This window comes from Falco naumanni, chromosome 1 (genome assembly GCF_017639655.2).
Source record: "Falco naumanni isolate bFalNau1 chromosome 1, bFalNau1.pat, whole genome shotgun sequence".
NCBI lineage: Eukaryota > Metazoa > Chordata > Aves > Falconiformes > Falconidae > Falco > Falco naumanni.
The window spans coordinates 92,064,251-92,086,989 of NC_054054.1; the positions used below are offsets into that span (position 1 = coordinate 92,064,251).

The 22,739-nt window shown below is 41.3% G+C and overlaps 2 protein-coding genes across 6 annotated transcripts in view; one reads left to right on the plus strand and one right to left on the minus strand.

The window, feature by feature from the left end:
* Positions 1 to 913: 913 nt before the first annotated feature.
* On the minus strand, positions 914 to 9,366 carry SPRING1 (SREBF pathway regulator in golgi 1). Its single transcript, XM_040606274.1, has 5 exons — positions 9,062 to 9,366; positions 8,224 to 8,380; positions 6,847 to 6,998; positions 6,196 to 6,309; positions 914 to 5,137 (listed from the first exon to the last, which is right to left on the minus strand). Exons 1-5 carry the CDS (start codon positions 9,170 to 9,172, stop codon positions 5,054 to 5,056), a joined length of 618 nt encoding a protein of 205 aa, XP_040462208.1. The 5' UTR covers positions 9,173 to 9,366; the 3' UTR covers positions 914 to 5,053.
* Positions 9,367 to 9,424: 58 nt separating this feature from the next.
* Positions 9,425 to 22,739, plus strand: part of RNFT2 (ring finger protein, transmembrane 2) — a 32,451-nt gene continuing 19,136 nt past the window's right edge. Inside the window, exons 1-7 of one of the 5 annotated variants that reach the window (XM_040606230.1) lie at positions 9,425 to 9,473; positions 9,932 to 10,120; positions 12,312 to 12,791; positions 15,564 to 16,042; positions 17,191 to 17,267; positions 18,825 to 18,925; positions 21,574 to 21,727. In XM_040606230.1, the coding sequence (XP_040462164.1) occupies positions 12,709 to 12,791; positions 15,564 to 16,042; positions 17,191 to 17,267; positions 18,825 to 18,925; positions 21,574 to 21,727 (894 nt within the window). In that variant the 5' untranslated portion in view covers positions 9,425 to 9,473; positions 9,932 to 10,120; positions 12,312 to 12,708. Of the gene's footprint in view, positions 9,643 to 9,931; positions 10,121 to 12,311; positions 12,792 to 15,563; positions 16,043 to 17,190; positions 17,268 to 18,824; positions 18,926 to 21,573; positions 21,728 to 22,739 lie in introns of all 5 variants that reach the window. The other 4 variants (XM_040606260.1, XM_040606251.1, XM_040606240.1 and 1 more) reach the window with 4 other exon arrangements.

Below are 22,739 nucleotides of genomic sequence, written 5' to 3' on the forward strand. Positions count from 1 at the left end.
GGTGCAGGAGTAATTCCAACCCAACACTCCGTGTATTTTCCCAGAGCAGCGTAAAGAATTGCCTTCTGTACTTGCAGGTTTGACTGCCTTTTGATGGCAAAATTCAGCTCCAAGGGCCATCTGCCAGCTTGGCGAGGCAGGGAGGAGAGCAGCTCTTATCCAAATGCTGTGGTAACCTCTGCTGGCTTCTCCTCGCTGTTACACCGCTCCGGACACGCTACTGGAAGCATGCTTGTGGGCTGACACGGCATGTTGAGCAGACAAAAAGACATCAGAAGAGGTATATCACATTTGCTTACTCATACTTCTGTATGCATTTGCTACTACAGAGGATTGTGGGGTTTTTTTATTTAACGTGTATTTTTACGGCATCAGCGATTTAGATAAATTAGGACACCCGTTCATCCACGTGTGAACATGTTTATTTCCTCAGACCGCAGAACTTTTATTACTAAGCAGGTCTGTAACTGTAGTTTGCAACTAATCTACATTTTTCAGTTTGTAGATTGGCTACAGCATACCCAGTGTCATCTTACACAGCTGATACATGCATTTTTATGCATACCGTAACATCAATAGCTTAAGCTGCTACTTTTTTTGTTGTTAAAATAAACATTACACCTGTGACATACCCAACCTTATCCCATTTCTTCAAATGGCAATATTTCATATCTGTGTAAAACAGGTATTATTCATACCAACAGGTCCATTAAAGGGTCCAGGTGAGGCAAGGTGAGAAGTCATAGGAATTACAACTATAGAACTTTTTTTGCTCTGAGAGTTTAAAATCTGAACAATTTTTGTGCAAGACAGGAACAGAATGCAGACAGTTGACATATGTTTCCCATTCACCTTGATTCCTAGTATTGTGCCTTACTCTGTAGTTGCATGCGGAGACAGAAAACATACATGATAAATGAAAACTGGATTTTATTAGAAGCTTCCTTTAAATTGGTAAGAAATTATGTGCTAGCCCTCATTTCAACTATTATACAGCAGAAACAGATTAATTGTATTCTATGGAAAAAATACGATTTGCCTCCCAATCCATTTGCAACTATAGCTTGTGTTCTTCTATTCCCTTAATGGAAATACATACTAGAAAAGCTTCTATGAGGCAAGCTGTTAGCCAGAATTAATTTCTTAATTTTCTCTACTCTGCAACTTCCTGTTATTTCACCATAGGCGAAACAGCAGACCACAGCAACAAACATGCTTCAATGTTAAGGCATCCTGAGAATTCTTGCTTAAGACCTATACTTTTAGTCTACTAGGAATCATGATTTCTAAGAAAAATTTGTGGCCCTATGACTGCCTCAAAAATGAAAAACATGTAGACAATATGCATGTTGCTACAAGTCAGACCTTATTTCACCAAAAATATTAGATAGACCTGCCTGTTTAATTAGACATGGATCAAAAAATGAAGGACTAAGTACTTTCCCATCATTCCCTGCAGGTTTTGAAGTTGGCATTTTTCCTCCCTCTGCATATAGTTTAGTTAGTTGTTTGCCTCTGGTTGTAAAGAAATGCAGAGGGCTGTTATTAAAGCACCAATAATTTGCTGAACTCCATCTTTTGTGGAACTTGCTGAGTTAGAAAATTCCTTTTCACCTCCTCCCCCACCTCTCCTTGACTATAATAACTGAAGAACAAATATCACATTATGGTGCTAGGTAAAAGGATCTGGTGTGTTTGCAGTTTAAGTGACTAGCACAAGACAGAACAAATCCTGAAGCTCAAGCCTGTCCAGCTAAATGACAAGGGAAGTAAAAAAAGCATTTGCTTTTTAAAAGCATTACCAGAACAAAGACTCATGTTTAGGATTTGCTGTGCTTAGTGCTTTTTATTCAGAAATTGAGTCCTAATATAGTTTGTTAGAAAGCTCTGCAAGTGATTAGAGCCTGAACACACACAGGGGAGAGTGAAGAATTGCCACTACAACGAGATTCTGAGAATGCGGAAAGCATGACCCCAACTCATCAACTGTTTAGTGTTGGCCTCAATCCCAAAATGTGCTTTTGCTTTTCCAAACTACAGCCCATCACAATAAGAATTTTTATCCAGCTCTCCATGTACCATCCCAATGGAGCAGTACATCAGGTTCTTTCAAGGCCAGTGGCTCAAGTTTAAATTCAATGAAGACAGCAGTTAATGTTTTGCCCTTCCACCATAGATTAGTTTCCAAATCAGTACAACTAAATACTATACCTGTTCCTCATTGTCAACTGCTACCATTTTTCACTAGCATTAATATTCTTGTAAACTACAGGAATCAAGGAGCACAGACCTATTCAATTATCCCTATCATTGACCTCAGTGCAGATAAGCAGAGCTCCATCAAGTGCTCTCATTAAATCTGCTGCCAAACACAAGTCAACAAGCCCAGTCTCTTAGCTGACAAATAGAAAGGAGGTATCAGGCAGCCACCAACAACCACAGAATCATCAGGATTTTTTTGCTAGAGGGACAGACATCACTTAAACTACACAGAAGTATTACCAGGAAGCATAGACTTAACATTTCTTACTATATCTCCACCACATGAAGCAATCATTTGCATTTCTTTTCCCTGCTCATTTCACTTTTGCAAAGGGCCCAGATCTTTCTGCACACCATTGAGAAAAGCATAGTCTTTCCCTCGGCTGAAATGAAACAGATTTCCCGTTTGCCTCTACTTGCTTGCCTTTATTACACATATTCAAGTTAACATCCCTCTCTGCTGCACCGCATTCTTCAAACTTATTTTGGTACAGTTGCCTTGTAGTTCAAGGAAAGACACGAGAACAGGCGGTGTTTTGGAACACAGATATATTTTTAATGATTTGACATATAGCATAGACACTAGTTGACCAGCTCAACAACCAGGGAGGAAGGATGCAGTTTCTGTCCCATTGAATGGACAATGGTCACAATGCACTTCTGATCACATCCTGTTTTTCTAGGAGAGAAAGAGGCCAGGAATTCCTGCTAATGTTGTCCAAATTAGGTTGGTTCTTTAGCTTTCTTAAGAGTTACTGCTCCAAGCAGTGGTATCACCTGCTACAGGAATTAATACCACGTTGGAAAAGTAAGCAAAAGCGAGCCATCAGTATCTTGATCTCACCAGTCACGCTGCAAAAACATGAAGTGCTGGAATACATCTCAGCAGGAATGATATAATAGACCGACCTGATGGCTTTCCCTGAAGAAAACAGTTATGAAGTGCTGGAACAGGGGTGAAGAACCTGTTTAACACCAAAAAGAGAAGTAACCTCTGCTACCCTCTGAAGACAGGATTTCACACTGCATCTTCACACTGTATCATGTGTGCTGCAGCAAGTTGCCATAGGATGGCAGCAAAGGGGTGACAGATTTTCAGCTGGATAAACTGCTAATGCTAAAGCTTTTAAGCTTTTGGAAAAACAAGATTTTCAAGAGAATCTGCTGACGGAACCATTATCTCACTTGATGACTTCTGGGAAAGAACAATGAAAACAACGCAAGTGGATTTTATCAGATGGCTGGTAACACTACTTCTTTATATCATATGCAATTGCAATAGCATTCTACAGACCTTTTGCACCAGGATACTCCAGCAATGTGCTGCTGCTTTTTTTTTTAAAGCCTTGGTAGATTGTTTTATTTTAGTCAGAGAATAGGAAGTATCAGTTTAAACAAGCATACACAAAGTCAAAATCACAGGGGAGATGGGATAGGGTAAAGACAAGAGAAACAGGCTCTGCATATAGAAAAGAACAGCCCAACTGTCTAGCACTTGGACTTTGCCCAGTGATATGCAGGGGGAGCACAAATTTAGTCAGCATTTAACAGGTTCTCTACCCATCTTTTCTGTGTTGTGTGGCCTTAAGAGGGAAACAATTTAAATTGCAGCTTCAGAGAGCTAGGAAAAATTGTAGAACCAACCCTGCTCCAGTGCCATTCTGATCAGACCAAAATTCCAGAGTAGCAAGTATTATCAGACAGCAAATCAAAAACATCATGACTGTTCAAGCGAACTCATGCAACACAGTTGTCCTCAGAGGAGGGCTTGTGCCGTGTTCTGACATTCTAATTACTTTATGCACAAGGACATCATTAAACTGAAATCCTAGAACAACTCCACCCATTTGCCTCCTGCACAACCAGGAGTGAAGTACATTTGAATTACCAAGACCTGAAGAAGTTCAAGCAAACAAATCTTCAGTGCTCCCTGTCAGAAAATGGACTAGCAGAGAGCTGTTTACAGAACTAAGACTCCTCTTCGAGGAAACTGTTGCAGAGTAACAAGGAAAGAGTTTACAGACAATAAACATCCCATCCTAGGCAGATCCCTGCTTTTCTCTAATGCTATGGGACTTTGACGAAATAACAACTCCATTGGAGTTCTGAATGCTTTAAACTCACTAAGAGGAACATAAGCACTATAGTGACAAATCTCAACACAATTCCTTTAGACTAAGGAGGAAGAAAACCAACCAATTTTAGTCAGGACCTAAAATATCCTTTCTACCTGACACAAAAAAACCTAGGGACTGAAAGGCATCAACAACTAGCTATGCAAAGCATCAATACTTTCAGCTAGTAATCCATATAAAATGAATAAATAATTCATAATTACATATGTAGCGTACACCATGCATCTCAAGAAGTGTTCCAGAGATAAGCACAACAGGCACGCTTTACTCTCTAAATGCAAAAATTATTACTGTCACTCTGGAAAGCGTCTGGACTGCAGACACACAGCTGAACCTCCAAGTACAGCTGCAAAGCTACATTAGATATTTTTCTTATGATGTTTTATAGCCTGGATTGTCTCCATACATCCTAAAGTTTGGAGGAAGCATTCAAAGAATGTACTAGTACTCTAAAGCAGGTGCATAATAAACTGAAGAAAGCAAGATTCAATCCCAGAGAACTTAAGTCCCTCGCTTACACTGTACACCTCTGGGTTTGTCCCCAGAAACAACATAAACCGTTTACACTGAGGCTCTTGTAAAGCAACAGCTGTTGTCTTGCTCTTTTGGATTCTAGTCTCCAGTTCCTTCCCTTTGTTGCTTAGATCATGCAGCTTTCAAACAGGCAGAAGCTCTGGGGGATATTCACCGTAGCAGTATTTTGCAATTGGATCTCTATAGGTGTTTTCATGCTGCACACTCTGTCAGGAAGAGGAGGAGAAGCTTTAACAATAAACACATATTGAAACAATACATCCCTTCACTTAGGGCCGAAACCCAGAGCATTTGTACATATGCAAAAGGTTTCTCAAATTCTTCTACACATTAGAATATCACCTGGAGACAAACACCACCGCACTCCCAACATATAAAAGACAGTTACTATATTAAAGCACTTTGATATTTGACTGTACTCAGAACCTCCTTTTCAGGGGACTACCCAAGTGGGAACAGATTCAATATAAAAAAATAATATTACATATGCTTAGGTAGTATCATCAAGTGTCCTAAGCAAGCAAGGCATAATAAAATTGCCACTTGAGATTTGTGCATGTTTCTTGATAAGGCCAGGGCTCAGACACTATGAGTAAAAAAAACCAAACAAACAAACCACCAACAACCAACTTTGGAGACATTGGGAAATATGTCCTTTGTCTGTAGTCCACCCCATTGCTATATTAAATACTCAAGCTGCATGACATCTCCAAGGACTTTCTAAGAGAGCCAATGTTTGCTTAGGTCAAAACTTCTAATAAAAATCACATGGGTAACACAAGTTCACCTCTGTTCTTAAAAATAAAAAAACTACAACGTACTTTTTGAGTTACAATGCAGATGATTGTCAGCATATAGAAGTCTAAAACTGTACCATAAAATAAACCATTCTGAAGCTACTGGGAACAACTCTCACTGTTCTCATCCTTATGAGACGTTCCTCAGAACCCAACAGAGAACTTCACCAGTCACTGACCTTAGCTAGTCTCTTTTTAGTTCAGTACCCCTTTTCTAAAAAGCATCTACAACTCACCCTGCTCTAAATATGCACTTTGCCCTTCACTGACTGATGTTATTACTTCATCTTACAAATCAGAGGACTGCCTTCAAATTAGCTCTCAGCCACAGCTTGAGAATTTATGAAAATGCCCACATGCATGCAAGCACAACAGACGAGCCATTCATAGGACCAAGCCCCATTTTCCAAAGGCACTTTTTGGATATTTTTCCATTTTCAAGCCCTGGACATGCACTTGTGTCTTACCTGTGATGAAGTCCTACATTTTGCCAGACACAACTCAAAGTGATCTTCCACTGCCATGAAGAGGTTTTGGAAAGCAATAGCTGCCCGGTTCAAGAAACGTTCCAGAAGATGTTGCTAAAGTGTTTGGCAAAAGAGATGACAAAAACAAAAACAAAAAACCAAAACCACACACACAGTAGTTAAACAAGAACTAGTCAAAGCCCACCTTAACATACACAGCTCAAGTATCAGAGGAATAGTAAGCAACTCCACTTAGAATTTCTAGCAAGCACTGAAAGGTTAACACATCACAAACCCCAGCAGTAAGAAGATAATCTAGAGAACTAATAGAACACAGGGAAGTGCTAATTGCAAAACTGATGCTGGCTGGAATAGCTTTTGGGCAATCATTTCCCTTCAGCAAATGGAATTCCACTGAAGCTGAAACATTCTGCAAGGTTCCCCGATATTTTCTCTTAAAGTTGGGAAGGATGGATTTCTTTTTTAAAGCTTTATTTATAGCTTGTCACATAGTCCTTGCAGGCTTTCCTCATCCTTCCAAGAAAAGGAACTGTCCCCTCTAAGGAAGAAGCTCCTCACAACAAGTACTTTTAGCCACAGAGAAACCTGAGCAGCTGAGAACATCTGAAAAGCAGGAGAAAGTCTATGCACCTTGCTGGGCTGCAGGCAACAGGAGACACAGTACTCGTACACACTGCAGCAGCCATTGGGAAGGCAGCTGTCACAGCTGTACAGCTTTGTGCTGGCCACGTTGACATTACAACAGCCATTTACCAGTAGGTCCTTCCTCTCACAGATGTAGCCTGAAAAAACAAACCCAGTAGTAACAACTGGCAAGATGTACTCCTTTGTATGTTCTATAGAAATCTACAGTAACACATTACTTAACAACAGGTTTATCAGGTAGTAGATTATGACCCCACTCAAATTGACAAGTCCTAACTAGCAATTCTTTGAAATAACACTTGGACATAGAGCTGAGTTTCACAACAGCCTGGTGTTATCTGCACAATTACTAAGTACCTACTCTAATATGCTGCATACAGTATGAGTATTTAAATGCAGAATATTTAAGTTCTGATTTCCTTTTTGGCATAATTCACTGTTGTGATTGGAAGGAGAAAGGTGATTGGCGATGACTGTACTGGAAAAAATACAACATATGTTCTTTCAACTGGTCTATCTCTGGATAACTTTCTTTACAGTTCAATACGAAGAGATATAGATCTATCCATGCAGGATAGCTGTCATAGTTGAGTGGAATCCTTAATAGTATAGAACCACAGTATATGTCCTTATGGAAACTGTACTACTACAGTATTAGACTGAAAGATATCTAATTTTAGAGACCTTAGTGAATCAGCAGTAAGCATAATTCAGAAAGTGCTAAATACTGATGCAAATCACAGAAGATGTGGGGGGGTTTCTACAGCCTTGATCTCTAGTCAAGAGAGGTTCAGTACCTGAGCAACAAGCACACTGGGGGAGCATGTGTGCAGGGCAGAAAAGGTTCCATACACTTAAAACAATTGGTTAATATTCTTAGGTTTACAAGGGCCAGATGAGCTTGTTAACAGTGACTGAGCACTAATTATACCTGTCCTCAGCTGCCTCCATACAAGGTCAGTCAGGTTTCCCTGATTACATTCCCTAATATACCTGACAGTAGGAATATGCTGCAGGGAGATGCAAACAGCTCTGCAAGCAACCACTCTAAATTGAGCAGAACTCAATGTCTGGGTTCTGCTCAAAGGTAAACCAGAGGTCTTTGAACCTACGGCGGCCCTGGAAACAGCACAGCTGCACTCATAAGGTACTGTGCCTGAGCTGTGCACACAGTCAAGTCAGCAGTGTCTGCAGCCACGGCAAAATTAATTGTCTGAGCATGAAATACCAACAGCTGAGGCTGTGCAGTAAGAATGCCTTAATAAGGAGCAGTTGTTACTTGGAAGTGCCATCAATGACCAGACAGGCAAAGCAGCATTCAGCACTGCAATACGCAGAATAAGTTCTTAGTATCAGGTATACCCAGTTCATCTGTAATGAGGAGCTTCCCCTGCACAGAATTCCTGCACTGGTTACTCAGCTGACTGCTGTTTCCCGAACTGAACTTCACCTTCCACATGATCGGCTGCTCATGCTCTTGCACTTGGAGAAGATTCCGGTCTCTCACTGTCCTCTCTTCCTGCAAGGCAAGACAGTAATGCAACCAAATACAAATGCCTTCTGCCTTTCCAATCCATGTGCTTCTCCCACAATTAAAACACCTAGTAGTTGTAAATTCCACAGCACAGGAAACTCAAGTGTCAATGGAATAAGCAACATAATACTTGCAGTGGCTTACTTTTTGCTAGACACAGCACAAAAGCAACACAGTCCTGTAAAACTGTGTTGGTGTTTGGGGGTGTGGGATTTCGCCAAAGGATCAGCTAACACAGCTCAACTCGGTTACTACAACCACAGAAGCAGCATCGATTATATTAAATAACCATAGGTGCACACATTTCACTTTTCCAAGTTCTTTGTTAATGGAAAGTTCACAGGAGATATTGTGTTGTTAGCTCAATTTACTAGAGATATTACAACAGAATAATCGAGTCCCTCCAAGATTAGTTTTTCCCCCCCTCAAGGTCTGGTTCAAACCACTATCGCTGTCAAATGCTGTCCCAGACATTACTTTTTTAACTCCCTGTTTTAATTTGACAATTACGATGTAAATTTTACGGCAACATATCCCAGGAGCTCAGGGTCAGCGCTTGAAGACCAGAAGTCACCCCGGGATTCGGGATGTTTTAACCCACCCCGCGCCATGGGGGGGCCGGGCCCGCACCTCCCCCAGCGGGCCGGGGGCTCGGGCGACACTGACCTGCTTGAAGGTGCTGGTGAGGAAGTAGACGAGGGAGAGCCCAAAGACGACGCCGAGGACCCAGCGCTTCCTCAGCAGCCGCCGCCACAGCACCGCTCCCCAGGGCACCATGGCGGCGCGGCCCCGGGGCCGCGGGCTGGGCCCTCAGCCCGCCGCCGCCGCGCTCGCCCGCCGCAGGGAGGGAGAGGAACGGCGGGGGCAGCGCTGCCCCAGGGCCGGCATCACCGGCTGCGGCGGAGGGAGGGAAGGAGCCTCGGCGCAGCCGCCCCAGGCGCTGCCGGTGGACCCGGCCTCCCGCAGCGAGCGCGGCCCAGCCGCTTCCGCCGGCCGCGGGGCGGGGGAGGCGGAAGCCGCGGCGGTGCGGGCGGTGCGTGCGGCGCGGGGGGGCGGTGCCGGTACCGCGGCCCGCACGGTAGGTACGGGGCGCGCCGGCCTGCGGGCCCGGCCTGCTGCTCCTGCACCCGGGCGGCTGCCGCCCGCGCTGGGGCGCTTGGCCACGTATTCCAGCGGGAATCTCCTTCCCCGACCTAACTGGGGAAACAAGGCCTCACCCGTGTCTCTCTGTGTGTATACATATGTATGTATGTATATATTTGTATATAACGTGTGTTTATCTATAAATACATTTATGTATATATTTATTTATTACACTCGTGTGTGTGTGTAATGGAGCACAGCCCAGCAGGTGCCCGGGAATGCCTGTGCACTGCAGGTGCCATTCCCAGGGGAAAATGGCCTTGTTGAATCCTGTGCTAGCGTAGGGGTTGAAGCACCAAGGGTTCACGCTCCTCTGTGTCTTCCTCAAGGAGGTGGAGAGGTGAAATTCACTGTGCTACAGTGAAAATGACTCTGTGCATGTGCTTCTTACAGATACGCCTGTTTGAGCACTGTGATCCAGGTGCTCTACAAATCATCCGGCTTGAAGGAGTTGTGATGAGTTTGAAATTTGGACCGTCTTGGATTACCTGAAGGACTCCATGTGTACGATGTCTGCACCATCTTGAGCTTACCTCTCTTCAACTGTGGCAGCTTGCATCTCTGATTAAACCTGTTGTTCAGGTACCGTTAAAAAAATGTCCAAGTGTTGCAAAATGAAAACCCCTAATCCAGAAAAGGCAGGACCAATCAGTATTGAAGCTGTGTGCCTTTTGGAACAAAGTCCATTTAAATTCTATCTGATCTTAAATCTTTAGGACTCTGGGCAGAACAGGGGATTAAATCTCATGAAGTTCTGTGTCCTCAGTTCTTAGCATGCATGTCACTGTCTCCTTCATGGCTGATGCCAAAAGAGAAAGTGTCTCTACATAGAACTGCATGTCATTTTGGAACATGTTTTCACCCCACACTACAATCTAGTAGACTTCTAATGGTCTAGAAGAGAGCAAAGGATTTTCCAGTATCAGAGTTATCTCCACACTGACTCTAGCTCAGCTTGTGGCATCGGAAGATGGACAGATTTCTTTATAAGCAGTGACCCCAAAGCTGTTCACAGGTAGGACAGCTCTCCCTGCGTGGGTCAGCCTGTCTTGGCCTTTTCATCATATCTTAATTACTGTTTAGGCTTAAAGTAGGGTAACATTATATATTAAGTTGACAGAGATACTGTCAGGTTAGGATTAAACAACATTTACTGCAGGGAAAGCATAAAAGATTCCTGAAGTACTAAATGTTGTTATTACAAATGCAGCTTTAAAAATTCTGGGGAAACCCCCATAACTTTAATATGTATTTTTTACTGTATAAAACTTGCAGATCCTTATAAAATTAATTTTGGCCCTGAAAACACAATGCAAACTGAGATGTATAGCTAGAAATAAAAAACTGCAGGGAGTTACAAGATCAAAATTTGTACTTAAGAAAATGTTGGTAACTCAGGGTATCAGAAAACTCAAAATTACATTTCTGGTACTCATGATGGCTTCCTGCATCCAGTCCATAAACTGTGTTAAAAGCTGTTTTTTTCCTGCCATATGTGATTATGCCAAATTTTATTTACATAGATATGTCTGTATTTATATTTCAAGGGAGTGTCCAAAGTTGGCATCTCATATTAAAACCTCTGTGTTCTCTCAGTGTTGTCTCAGCCTGGCTGGTGGGGTTCTTCAAGAGTGGATGTTACAAACCAAGAGTCTGTCTCTGGTTTTTTAAATGATAACTTTTTTTTTTGTTACCTCGTTACAAATTTGATACCCTTACCTGTGTGATTTAACTGAAACACCCTTTCTTCTTTCACTGTTTCATAACTTTCAGGGCTGGGCAAACTACATGTATTTTTATTGCAATGTATGTGCTAAACACAACTGTTCATGTGTTGTGAACTGTATGATTTTGGACTTTATTAAGGGATAAAAATTGAATTTAATGCAATTTCTCATGGGCTGTTGGGTCACTGAAAGTAAAGAATATGAATGAAAAAGTGAAAATATAGGGGGGAAGAAAATTCTGTATTTTCTACTTCTCCGCTTCCATACCTCTGCTTACAGACAGCTAGGAAATGTTCTCGGAGCCATTGTGCCTTTACAGAATACAGATATAGGGCTACATATCTATTTACATATATTCATGCAGTATGAAATGTTATAAATAATGTTAAAGTTTTGATACTCAAAAGTATTTAGAGCCTTTTACATTTTATTCAGTAGCTATGCTGGTCTAGGGCTGAGTAGGACCAGACTTTAGTATTTAAAGGATATCTCTCTAAATCTTTTATGAAATGCGTGTGAGAACCTGGACAAACCACTTGTAAAAGTAGCCTATTCCTCAGGTTTTGTATAACTAATGTAACAGTAAGCAGTATAAGACTATTTGCCAGGTACTCTGTGCTGTGCCTTGATGATGATGAAGGTTGTGTTCTTCTTTGGTTTTGAATTAAGCATTCTTAAAAAGTGTAGTGTGTTTGAGGTTGCTCCCTTAAAATTAGACGCTTGAAAGCAGAGTAGATAGATAAATAAATAGATAGCTTATCTCCTTGTTCTAGAAAAAGTTCCTGAAGTTAATACAATTTCAATGTCTTTTAATTTCCCACACCAAACCTTACTTTATTTGTGCTGACAATTCTAGAATGAGTGGAGTAGAAACATGAGATCTTTTGCATATGTGTGTATTATTTGTGACCATTGTGCAGAGTTTGCTAATGGCATTTATGTGGGTTAAAAGGAATGGGTTGCTTATTTAAAAGAATATTGTGATGGCTTGATTGTATTTTTTCATAAGGGATGTTTAGACATTTTCTTTTTTTCCTCCCTCTCAGTTTTGCTTTACAAAGCAAGTTTCTTCTTCAGAAGAAGGGATTTCATTTCCAAAGAGCGTATGTTGAATCACATGTTACACTGAGAGCTAATCTCTTAGTTGTCCTCAAGTTCTTTATCAGAACATGTCATCACACAGCTGTACACTCCTTGTGACTGCCACAGACTGCAAAAGGGGATCTGACTAGTTCCTGCCCTGCTTGGAGACCTGTGTATGTGTGCTTCCATTTGCCAGTTTCTTCGCAAGTGTACTAAGAAAAAAATGCAAGCTTGAGGTGCTTTTTCAGAGAAGCAAATGATTTATGCCAGCCATGTCACCAGCTGAATGGGTTTCACTACCCTCTGACTCTGTGGGCCTTTGTTAGTAGTCTCACCAGGATTTGTTGACCTACAACGTTAATGTTGAGCGTGTTGTGTTTTAAGGTTTTGAGGAAAATGCAGAGACGGCATAGCAGCAACACTGATAACGTTCCTCCTGAAAGGTAAATATTTTCCCTTCTTTTTTCCTCTGTTTTCCTCTCCAGAGGTCTATGTTATGATTTAAGTGTATTGTGCGTTTTAGAAGCTGAAAGCTCAAGACTGAGAAAGGCATATACTTCCTGTGCATGTAGTGTGGCCAGACTTTCTGCTCAAGTTTAGAGGGTTTATGGAGATTTACTTTTCTCCTTCATGTCAGTTACTGACTGCTGCCAACTACAGTGTTTCACGTTGCATGATCCAGTATGGCACATATGGAGACAGTTGGCTTAGCACAGGCAGGATGTTTCTGAGCTCTTGAAGAGCGATTCATGGCACAGTCCTGTGGGGATCCTGAGCACCACCAATCTGAAAGGATCAGTCTGTATGAACAGAGGCTAATTATACTTCTGTCATTAGGTTTTTACAAAGTCTGCTGGTCTGAAGCTCCCAACTACTATGACTTAGTATTCTGTAAAGAGTTTGGGTGAGCCTTTACATCATTCCAGAATCTGTATGTAGCTTCATGTATGTGAATACCTCAATTCATTTCTGTAATTATAACATCAGGAAGGGAGACTTGCCACTGTTGTTGTTCTGCTACTAAATATTCCCTTGTGCTTTCCCAGAGCTAGAGCTTGACATATTTTTTTTTTTCTAAAGAAGAAACTAATCTAATTACTCTAAGACAAGGATGGAACTTACGAATTTCATTGCTCTGGCTGAGCTCAGATTGTAAGCGAAACATCATTACTAAGTATTTCATAGTGGTTTTGCAAGTAGAGGTGAAGCTTGATGTCATGACCACTTTTAGCATGGTACCTTTCTTAATTTCAGGGGAAAAGAAAGTCATCTTCAACTTTTTTTTGCATGATGCTGCCCAAGCCTCAGTGCAGTCTGTAGATTTTATATCAGCAAGCAAGGCTGGGGCTTGAGTGGCACATAAGATGTTGTATGGGCCCTCTCATCTGTAGCGTAGAGCTCTCTGAGTCTGTATAACCTTGTAAGGCACTTCAGGATCTATTTGAATGGTTGAAAATTATTCAAGATAGGTGTCTATTATTGAGTGCAAAAGATAAGCAGAGTAATGTCAGTTTTTATAGATGCTTCTGGTTTTTAACAGGGTAAATACATGTTGTCAGTAACATAGGCTGAAAGTTTTTTTAACTGTAGAATGAAACACTGTTGCCACTGGTCTTCACTTCTGTTAACTTCAGAAGACTCACGATTTCATCCTTGTTTATTTGTTTTTAAATATGTCCCCGATTAATTCCTTCCTGCTGAAAGCATAGTTATGTATCCTGGTAGTATTGTTCCAAACAATAGTTGTGTCATTATCTGTAACACTGGGTTCCACCCAGTTTGTCTGTTATGTTCCAGACGTAAGGACCGTCACATGTCCCTGTCTTGTGTATACATCCCTGAACTGTAATGTTAGGTGTAAAATCCAAGGTCTGATTGACAAATATTTTGATCCAAAAAGAGGTGTGCAATGTCTTGTTGACTTGATTCCTTGGTGGAGCCTGTGGAGAGACACTGGGAATGAGGTGTAGCTATAAAAAGCCTTATTAGGAGTTTACTTAGTGGGTAGGTATGCCCAGAGAGGTTTGAAGCTGTCTCAAGAGTGAGATGAAAGGCAGTGCTCTGTGCTCTGTAAGATGCCTGGGGAGGCTTTTGAACCCATGGGAGAGAGAGGGTTAAGGACCCTGTATGTGCCTGCATGTGCTCTCTCAGCTTGTGACCACTATTTCTAAAGTTAGAGATCTCCAAGGATTAAAATCAAGAGAGACCGAAGCTCTGCAACATGCCTTATTTCAGGGCTTTGCCTCTTGCTAAGCTTTATTTATTCCTTACTCTCTTTTTGCAAGTTAGAGAGGTATTTGCTGTTTGCCAACGGTTTACTGCCTAATGATTGTTCTACTTGTTACCTGTATTGTTCCCTGTCATCTAAACTTTGAGTTTATTTCAGTACCACAGTATTGAGTTCAGGTGAAGAAAGCCTATTTTCTTTTGGTATTAGGATAAGGATATTTAAGACTTTCTTTTTGGAATCTGGCTATAATCCAGCAAGCCCAGGAAAGAATCAGTGCCAGATCTAATTCTGTCCAGTGCCCAGTAATTTTGGTACATCCATGTCCAATTTGCTGAGAATACAAAAATAAAACAATTTATCTTGACCCATGAGCACATCCTTCACTTATAATATCTGTTGGGTCAGGGACACACAAGCAGTTCTCAGCGCTTCTCTTCTCCAGCTGACTTTGTCTCTTGTTGGTGTTATTCATCCGTGGTCAAGTAGTAATCATCCCTTAATAAAGAGAGAAGATTCTGGGGGTAGGTCATTTCTTTGAGCTAGCTTGATTAATTTGTTTGTATATAATGTGACCTGTCTTGGTTGTGCTGTGTCAAGTTACACGGGGTTTTGTATGCCTGTCTTTGAATATTACAACCATTATAGATGTTGAATTTGCTATTGGATGTGTTATTTCTTTGGGTCCTCCAAAAGTAAAGGGTGTGTTTGGGAACTCTGTTCCTTAGATGAAGGAACTGGTGCATTTTGGCCAGTTCTTTAAAAGTATTCTGATCTTATCTTAGAAGTCTGGTTACTGGCCTCTAGTTCTGCAGCTGTGACTTTCCAGCAGCCAATAGTGGGAAAAGCATCTGTCATCTGGAGACCTACAAATTCTGGTAGTGTGTGAGGAGCTGTTAAATGACTACAGTCAAGATTAGGCTAGAAGACCAAAAAGTTCTGTAGCACGTCTTTTTGTTTAATCACTTTGCTCTAATCTCTGCTGCAGAAACCGGAGCCAAACAGTCAGTTCTGAAACTAGCGTGGATGAAAGTGGAGTTTTCGAAAGTCTGAAGGCTGAAGCTTCCTCACCACAACAGCTGTTCTCAGGCCTGGCAGGTATCCCGTCAGGCACCATCACAGCCACGCCATTCCAGTCAGGTTTGGTTCTGGGCTCTTCAGCAGGAGGTGGGGAAGTTTTCATTCAGATGCCAGCCCCAAGGGAGGAAGGGACCAGTCGTACAGAAGGAGCCCCGTTTCACCACCGGCAATCATCCCATCATTTCCACCATGGCCATCACCGGGGCTCATCTCTACTGCACATGGCAGGAGGGGACCGCCACGGGCATGCTGAGGAAGGCAGTGATGAACAAGCTGGAACTCCAGCCCCAGCTCTCTCAGAATTAAAAGCTGTCATCGGTTGGCTGCAGAAGGGACTTCCCTTCATCTTGATCCTCCTGGCTAAAGTTTGTTTCCAGCACAAGCTTGGTAAGCATCTATCTTCTTTTGGATTGTAAGTATTAGAGAGTGGTTAGGAAGCTTTATCATGCAGTGGTGTCTGATACATTTATCTGCGTGACAGTGTCTAGAGGTGGTCTAGCATGAAGGGAACACATTCAAATGTGTGGGATAATGCATCTGATAAATTCACCCTACTTTCAGTCCAAGCTGTTTTCATCTGTGTCTGTCCCATCTGTTTCCTGTCCTGACCTATGGGAGACCACTTCTGTTCCTTTTCCTAATCTCTCCTTGATATTCCTGTACAGGTTGAGGATGTTACCAAGGCTTCTCCCTCAGCCTTCTCTCCAGGAGAGATGGGGGGAGCTTACATTAGTCACTAGCAAAGGCTTCTGTGTAATGCAGAAGGGTTCAGAGGGATAAGGCTGTAGTACAGCTGGAAGGATGGTAGTTCTGAAATCAAGCCAAACAGCAACAGCAGTTACATCTTGTAGTCAAGATATTAAAAGTTCCCTAAAGAATACCTCCATCCAGGTTTCTTGATGGTACCTAAGTATTTCAGCCCCTCAGTGATTATGTAAAATCTGTTCATCTCATCCTCCTCTTACTAAGAAATCATGTGTGGTATGCCTGAGGATCTTCAGTCATTCTGGGAGTACTATGCTGAGTTTATCATCACAGGGAAGCCAATAATGCTTGGGTTTAGTCCACTTACAGCTCTGCCAGTATTCCCAAAACCAGGTATTGATTCATGTCCGCAACATCTTGCTCTTTCGACCTGATACCCTATATGGTTTTGATTGCATACCCTGTCCTCCATGAGCTGCTGAACTGCTATTGTAATACTGTCACCTAGCTGAATTTTTTTTGCACAATGCATCCACAACTTGCAGCACTCTGCTGTCCTGCAGCACAGAACTGACATTAGGACAGAGTGTCGGTATTGGGCTGGGTGGCAAGTGCTCACTGCAGTAGTTTCATTTTCATGCAGATTGGATTTCAACTTTATATGAGTCCAGACTGCCCTGTTTTAGTTGCCTATATATTTTAATTCCCAGTGCATCCAGAGTATCACCCAGTAATTTTTTTTCTAAACTTGAGATGCTGACATCAAATGGCTTAGGACTGAAGATCCTCCTGCGCAGCCCTACATGCTTTGACAGTGTCTTTCCCTGCAGGGATTGCTGTGTGCATTGGTATGGCCAGCACATTTGCATACGCCAACTCAACACTCAGAGAACAGGTTGCTCTGAAGGTGAGTACGGCATCTTACTCACTCACATTCCCAAGCAACATCACCCTTTCTATACAAAACAATGTCTACGCCAAACCGTGTTTTGCAGTGTAGGGCTGAATGCCGTTATATGCATGCAGATTGGTCAGAATAAGAATGCCGTGCCGTAATCCTCACTTCCTTTTCTTACTTCTCCCCATCGATGCTCTCCCACAGTTTTTATCCTGCTTTATTGTGAAACTGTGGCATAATAAAACGAAGAGAGGAAAGGTCAGGGATACTGTAATCTGCTTCTGACTCTGCCATTGACTGGCAGTGCATCTTCAAGCACTTCCCTGCAACTTAGTTTCCCATTATGTACAATGGAACCTATTTATTTCACTAGTTAATAATGAGATTTAATTTATTAGCATTTATTGATGTTTTGGGATGTTCAGCTGAAGGATTTTGTAGATGTATCACTTGTTAGTATCTTTATAATGCTCTGTTAATAATATGCTTAGAATATAAAGAAACCAGCAGATCTTTTCAGGTCTTATGATCTTCAGTGTCAGCAGAATACTTCAACAGCACTAAAAGCACAAGACTAGAATTGCTTTTTTGTAAAAATTACATGGGTGGCACAAGTGTATACTTATATCTACCAGCAGCAGTGGAATAAAAGTGATACAATACTGAATGAACAGATAAATTGCACAATTATGTAATACATTGCTGTTGCCTTGCACTTTGTACCTCTGTCTTTCCAGCAGTGTGCCCCTTAATCTGCCTGCTTTAAATCTCAACCTAACGTCCCTGGCTGTTGAATAGCTACAGAGAGCTATTTTGTTAATAAATCAGCTCACAAGAAAAATGCTGGGTTTTTCACTCCCAGGAGTAAAATTTACTCTCCAAAATTATACAAGGCCAAGACCCAGGACAAGATCTTATGCCATCCAGCTTCTGTCTATAATGTTCCATGTCTTTTGAAATGCAAAATTTGCATGTCTTTTGACCTTTAATTACTTCTTCAGTCAAAAATGCATGTTCTAGAACCTCCGTGCATTCAGATAACATTCATATGTGCTGCATGTAGTGATGGGTTATGTTATATTTGATTTAGCTAAGCCTTCTTCTAAGTGACTTTGGATCTATTTGTAAAACACCCCTTTGATGAAGTGTCATTCCAAACAGGTGACAGTCCAGAATTATAGGACAATATATGGAACTGACTTTTTTTTAATCGCTTGTTGAACTGCATTTTAAATATCAGGAGAATTTAAACATCCTAAGATCCCAGCCTTGAAAATTGTGTTCTTCAAGTAAGGCTGTCATTTTCACCAGCATTTTTCGATTAATTTCTCTAAAGTTACTTTATTTGAAAAGGTTAGCTGGGTGAGAGCCATTTCTGTTTGTGTTCATACATCTTTACCTAGCAGCCTATTTCTGAGTCTCAGTCCTATGTAAATAAACTAATTACTGAACACTTGGTTGCATATTTGTGTCCCCTGAGATGGTCTTGCATTTTTCAGCAGTCAAAGGCTCAGCGCAACCCTTGGGACTTTGAATTTATCTTCTCTGCTTCTTTTTCTTGCTCAGGAGAAGAGATCAGTGTTGGTTGTCTTCTGGATTCTGGCCTTCCTCACTGGAAACACCTTGTACTTGCTTTACACATTCAGCTCTCAGCAGCTGTACAACAGGTGGGTAAAATTTCCATTGTACATGATAGAAGCAGGTGATAATTGCCAGGGAGGAAAAGAGGGAAGCCCACTTTTACCCACACTTTGGGAGGAAGTATGCATACCTAAGGTATTTGCTATCTTTGTTGTATCTTTGTGATACCTTTCAATGGAGGAAAAGAATATGTGCATTGCTTCTACCAGTGGACTATGCTCCTGTCAATAAATTACAATAACCAGGGTCTAAATGGGCCAGGGTTAGTGAATCAGGCCAGTGATGATATACTACGGTGTTACTGCTTGAAACATGCACACTTGCAATTTTCTTATATATTGAAGCAGAGTGGATACCTTCTTATAGTGGAGGTTCTGATTTTCCATTTTGACTGCTGTGGCTGAACATGAAGAGCAGGTGTTGGAAACAGATACAAAATTGACCTACTGATTTTCCTCTTCCTATAATGTTTTCTTTTCTCTTCAGTCAATCAAGCTTTGAGTCTATTACAGGAGATAAAATGGAGATGAAATAGTAGTGTTTTATTTCAGTGTCCTCAGGGCTTGGAGGCATTTGGATCTGAGGTAATTAAGATAGCCTCCAATTTCAAATTCTGACTAAAGCGGTTCTCAAATACAGAAAAGTTAGTACGCGTGGATTTGGTTCAGTACTATATCTGCTTATTATAAAGCAGGGATTAAATGACAGGAAGCAAATGCAGAACTTAAGCAAGGGGATGTTCGTAGAACAAATAGGAAGAAATGGAGCAATACCAAACCTAGTTACTTGAGAAAGTAGTTTTGATATTAGTAGCTAAAACCATACAAATTGTTTTCCCAATGAAAATTTTATTTGTCCCACTGAAGGGGACTTAGAACTTCAGACTGAAAATACAATGTGTGTAACATGCATCAGTTGGGTTATGGCTAGATGGCTCTTGGGTATGTTTTTTCTGTCTTTTATTTCACTGCTTTCTTGCTTCTTCCTGCCAATACTATCTATGCAGTGGAAGAGTCAAGGTCTACCCACAACCCTGGTATCATTTGGAATTAGCCTGACGTATTTGGGTTTGATCATTGGACAGCTGTGTATGAAAATGCTTCTAGAAAGGGGGAGAGATGAGAAGTCTTGTATGTGTGGGTTCAAATGTGAGATGGGAAACCATGGGATACTCTGTGTAGGGCTTGTGGGAAGGAATGGAAGATAAGAAACAGGTATGGCAGAAAGATATGAAAGCATTAATAAATTTGTTTGCATCTCAGAGCAACAGTGTGTCTCTAAGAAGGATAAGCTTAGAAGCATGAATAGGACTAATTTAAAATAAAGGATAGATCATCTAAAATAAAGGGGGTTTGGCAAACTGGGGCCATCCTACACAGTTTAGGGTGTGGTTTATTAACAGCAAGTAGACTGGGCAACAGCTTAACTGAAGAGCCTTATTCCTGCGAGTATTGCAGTGGTACCTGCTGTCATGCTTGGGCTACTGTATCTATTGCTTGCTGTGTGGGGACTGGTGACTGTTCACAAGGCAGGCTTGTAAAATTAGAAATAGCTGGTTTGGTTTTCTTCCTTTCTGGCTTATTTTTCGTTTCCTGATTTATTTACTTTTTGCCTGTTTCTAGTGCATGAATAGTAGTAAAGTATCTGATTCTGTTTCTGTTTTTAGGGTGTAATTTTACCTGTTGTGCTGTGCCAATGTTGTGAGTATTTTAAATTCATGTTCAGGCTTTTAATTCTGGGTTGGTTATTTTACTTTTGCTTCTTTTTTTGTTGTTTCTTTTTGTTAAGTTTTTGCTTTCTACCATGAGGCTTTAGTAGCTAAATATCTTGAAGACAAATCCTGATTTTGCAGTCTGAGTAGGGTCCAGTCTTCATTGCTGTCACATCAGTAGCTCCTGCCCATTGCTATATGAAGTTCTGCTGTCCTGGACTCCCCTTCTTTAAAGGGCAAATGTTCAGCCCAGTCAATGACATTTAAGGGACACTAAGTTTTTGGATCTTTGTTTTAGGTAAGAGTTGCTAATTGACACAGCCCAGCTCTTGTTCCGCTTCAGACAATGGCAAGCCACTGTCAGAGCATGACACACCTGAAGTTCTGACCTTTCTGACTTGTCTAATACAGTACTTTCTTTGTCACCAGTTTGTTTCACATGCGCAAGTAGCTTTAGAAACTGCTGCCCCTGCAATAGTTCTACCCTGTGGCAAGCCAGCCTCGGAAGACATAGTGGTCTTGACTTGGCCATGACTTCCCCAAGGAATCGTAACTACTGCTCACTTGGACTTCAAAGGATAAGCTTTTTCAATCAGATCTGATAAAGCAAGCCTGTGAACTAAAGGCACTGTCATTAGACCAAAGGCTCTTTTACAGTGTGGATTGCAGGTTATGGAAATCGCAGTCTTCCAAAAGAGATTTTGTATATGGTAGGGTCCTGTTTTCTGATGGTGGGCAAACCTGCTGACCTCAGTAGAAATGGGCAAGAACAGACAGATTGGAGAGTCTCAGAGGAACCATGGGACTAATTTGCATGTCTGATTCCTATGACCCTTGAGAACTTCACCAAAGTTCAATGGAGTTTCTAGGCTTTCTCTAGTCAGCAACGGATACAGCTGGTATCAAGAAGCTTAAGTGAGGTTCTTCTCATTGGTATTTGACCCTTGGTGTCATGCCTTTCAGCCTTATATTTCTGAAACCCAACCTTGAGAGGCTGGACTTCTTCGACCTGATGTGGATTGTAGGGATTGCAGACTTTGTGCTGAAGTACCTCACCATTGCGTTGAAATGCCTAATTGTTGCCTTGCCTAAGATCATCCTAGCCATCAAGTCAAAGGTAAGAGCCTCTCTTCTTGATCTACAGATGTTTGTCTTTGATAATCTGATACCTTTACAACATGTTTGCAGCATGAAATATGGGTAGAAGTATAGGAAATCATAAAAATCTGATAAAAGGTTGGCTGAAAGTCACCTGGGTAGTGAGGTTTTTTGGGTTTTGAGCCATCACAGGCCTGAGCAAGGGTTTGGTAAGACCATCAGGTCAAGTCCAGAAAGAGAGGGATAAGCATTGCTTGAGGACTAGGTACTAGCAGTAAGATAACTGCTTTCCTGGTTGATTTTGTTCTAAGTCTTGTTTTTTGAGTAATCTCTGTAAATAGATATTTCTGAAGCAGAAATGTCTTCATTTAATGGAAAGAAATTGCAAGTATTTCTCTCTTTGGAGTTTCACTTGGGTCAAAGTAATAACAGTATTAAATTGAAGCTACTGCTACCACAAAAGGAAGCACCGGTTCTAACCATGGGTGAAGATTTTGACTAAATGGTTAACAAATTTAAACGTTGATGAAATCATATGTATACTGGGCCTAACTTTTGAAACTTTCTCACTAGATTCTCTTGAAATACCTTTTTATATTTTCTTTTTTACTTTTACAAGTCTGTCATGCTGCCTTTTCCTCCACTTACTAGTGTCTACGTTTCAGTGGCAAATGTAGCAATGTGTATTATTTGCATTTGGTAAAAAAACTTTCTGGCATCTGTTGGGATGAAAGGTACTATATAGTTGCAAGATACTATCACTAATCGCTGAAAGTCTCAGGCAGGGCACTTAAGGGGATCTCTAAACTGAGAATAGTTTTGCTTAGAAATGACATGGGTGACAGGGGAGTTGGGCAGTTTTTTCCTGCACAGCAGGGCTATTTGAGATGGTTATTAATTTATTTCTGGCAATTGTCCAGCTTTTTTTTTCCTTCTTCTATTATTATTATTGTATTTTGGGAGATTAATGTGCTAGGTCAGAGCATAATCCAGCCTGGGGAGGGAGGGAAAAGTGATGTGAATAGTCTTTC

Coding starts and splice junctions, on each gene's coding strand:
- SPRING1 (XM_040606274.1), bottom strand. CDS start 9,172: ATGGTGCCCTGGGGAGCGGTGCTGTGGCGGCGGCTGCTGAGGAAGCGC. Junction 8,381..9,061: donor TCACCAGCACCTTCAAGCAG/GTCAGTGTCGCC, acceptor CTTGCCTTGCAG/GAAGAGAGGACAGTGAGAGA. Junction 6,310..6,846: donor GTTGCCTGCAGCCCAGCAAG/GTGCATAGACTT, acceptor CAAACACTTTAG/CAACATCTTCTGGAACGTTT.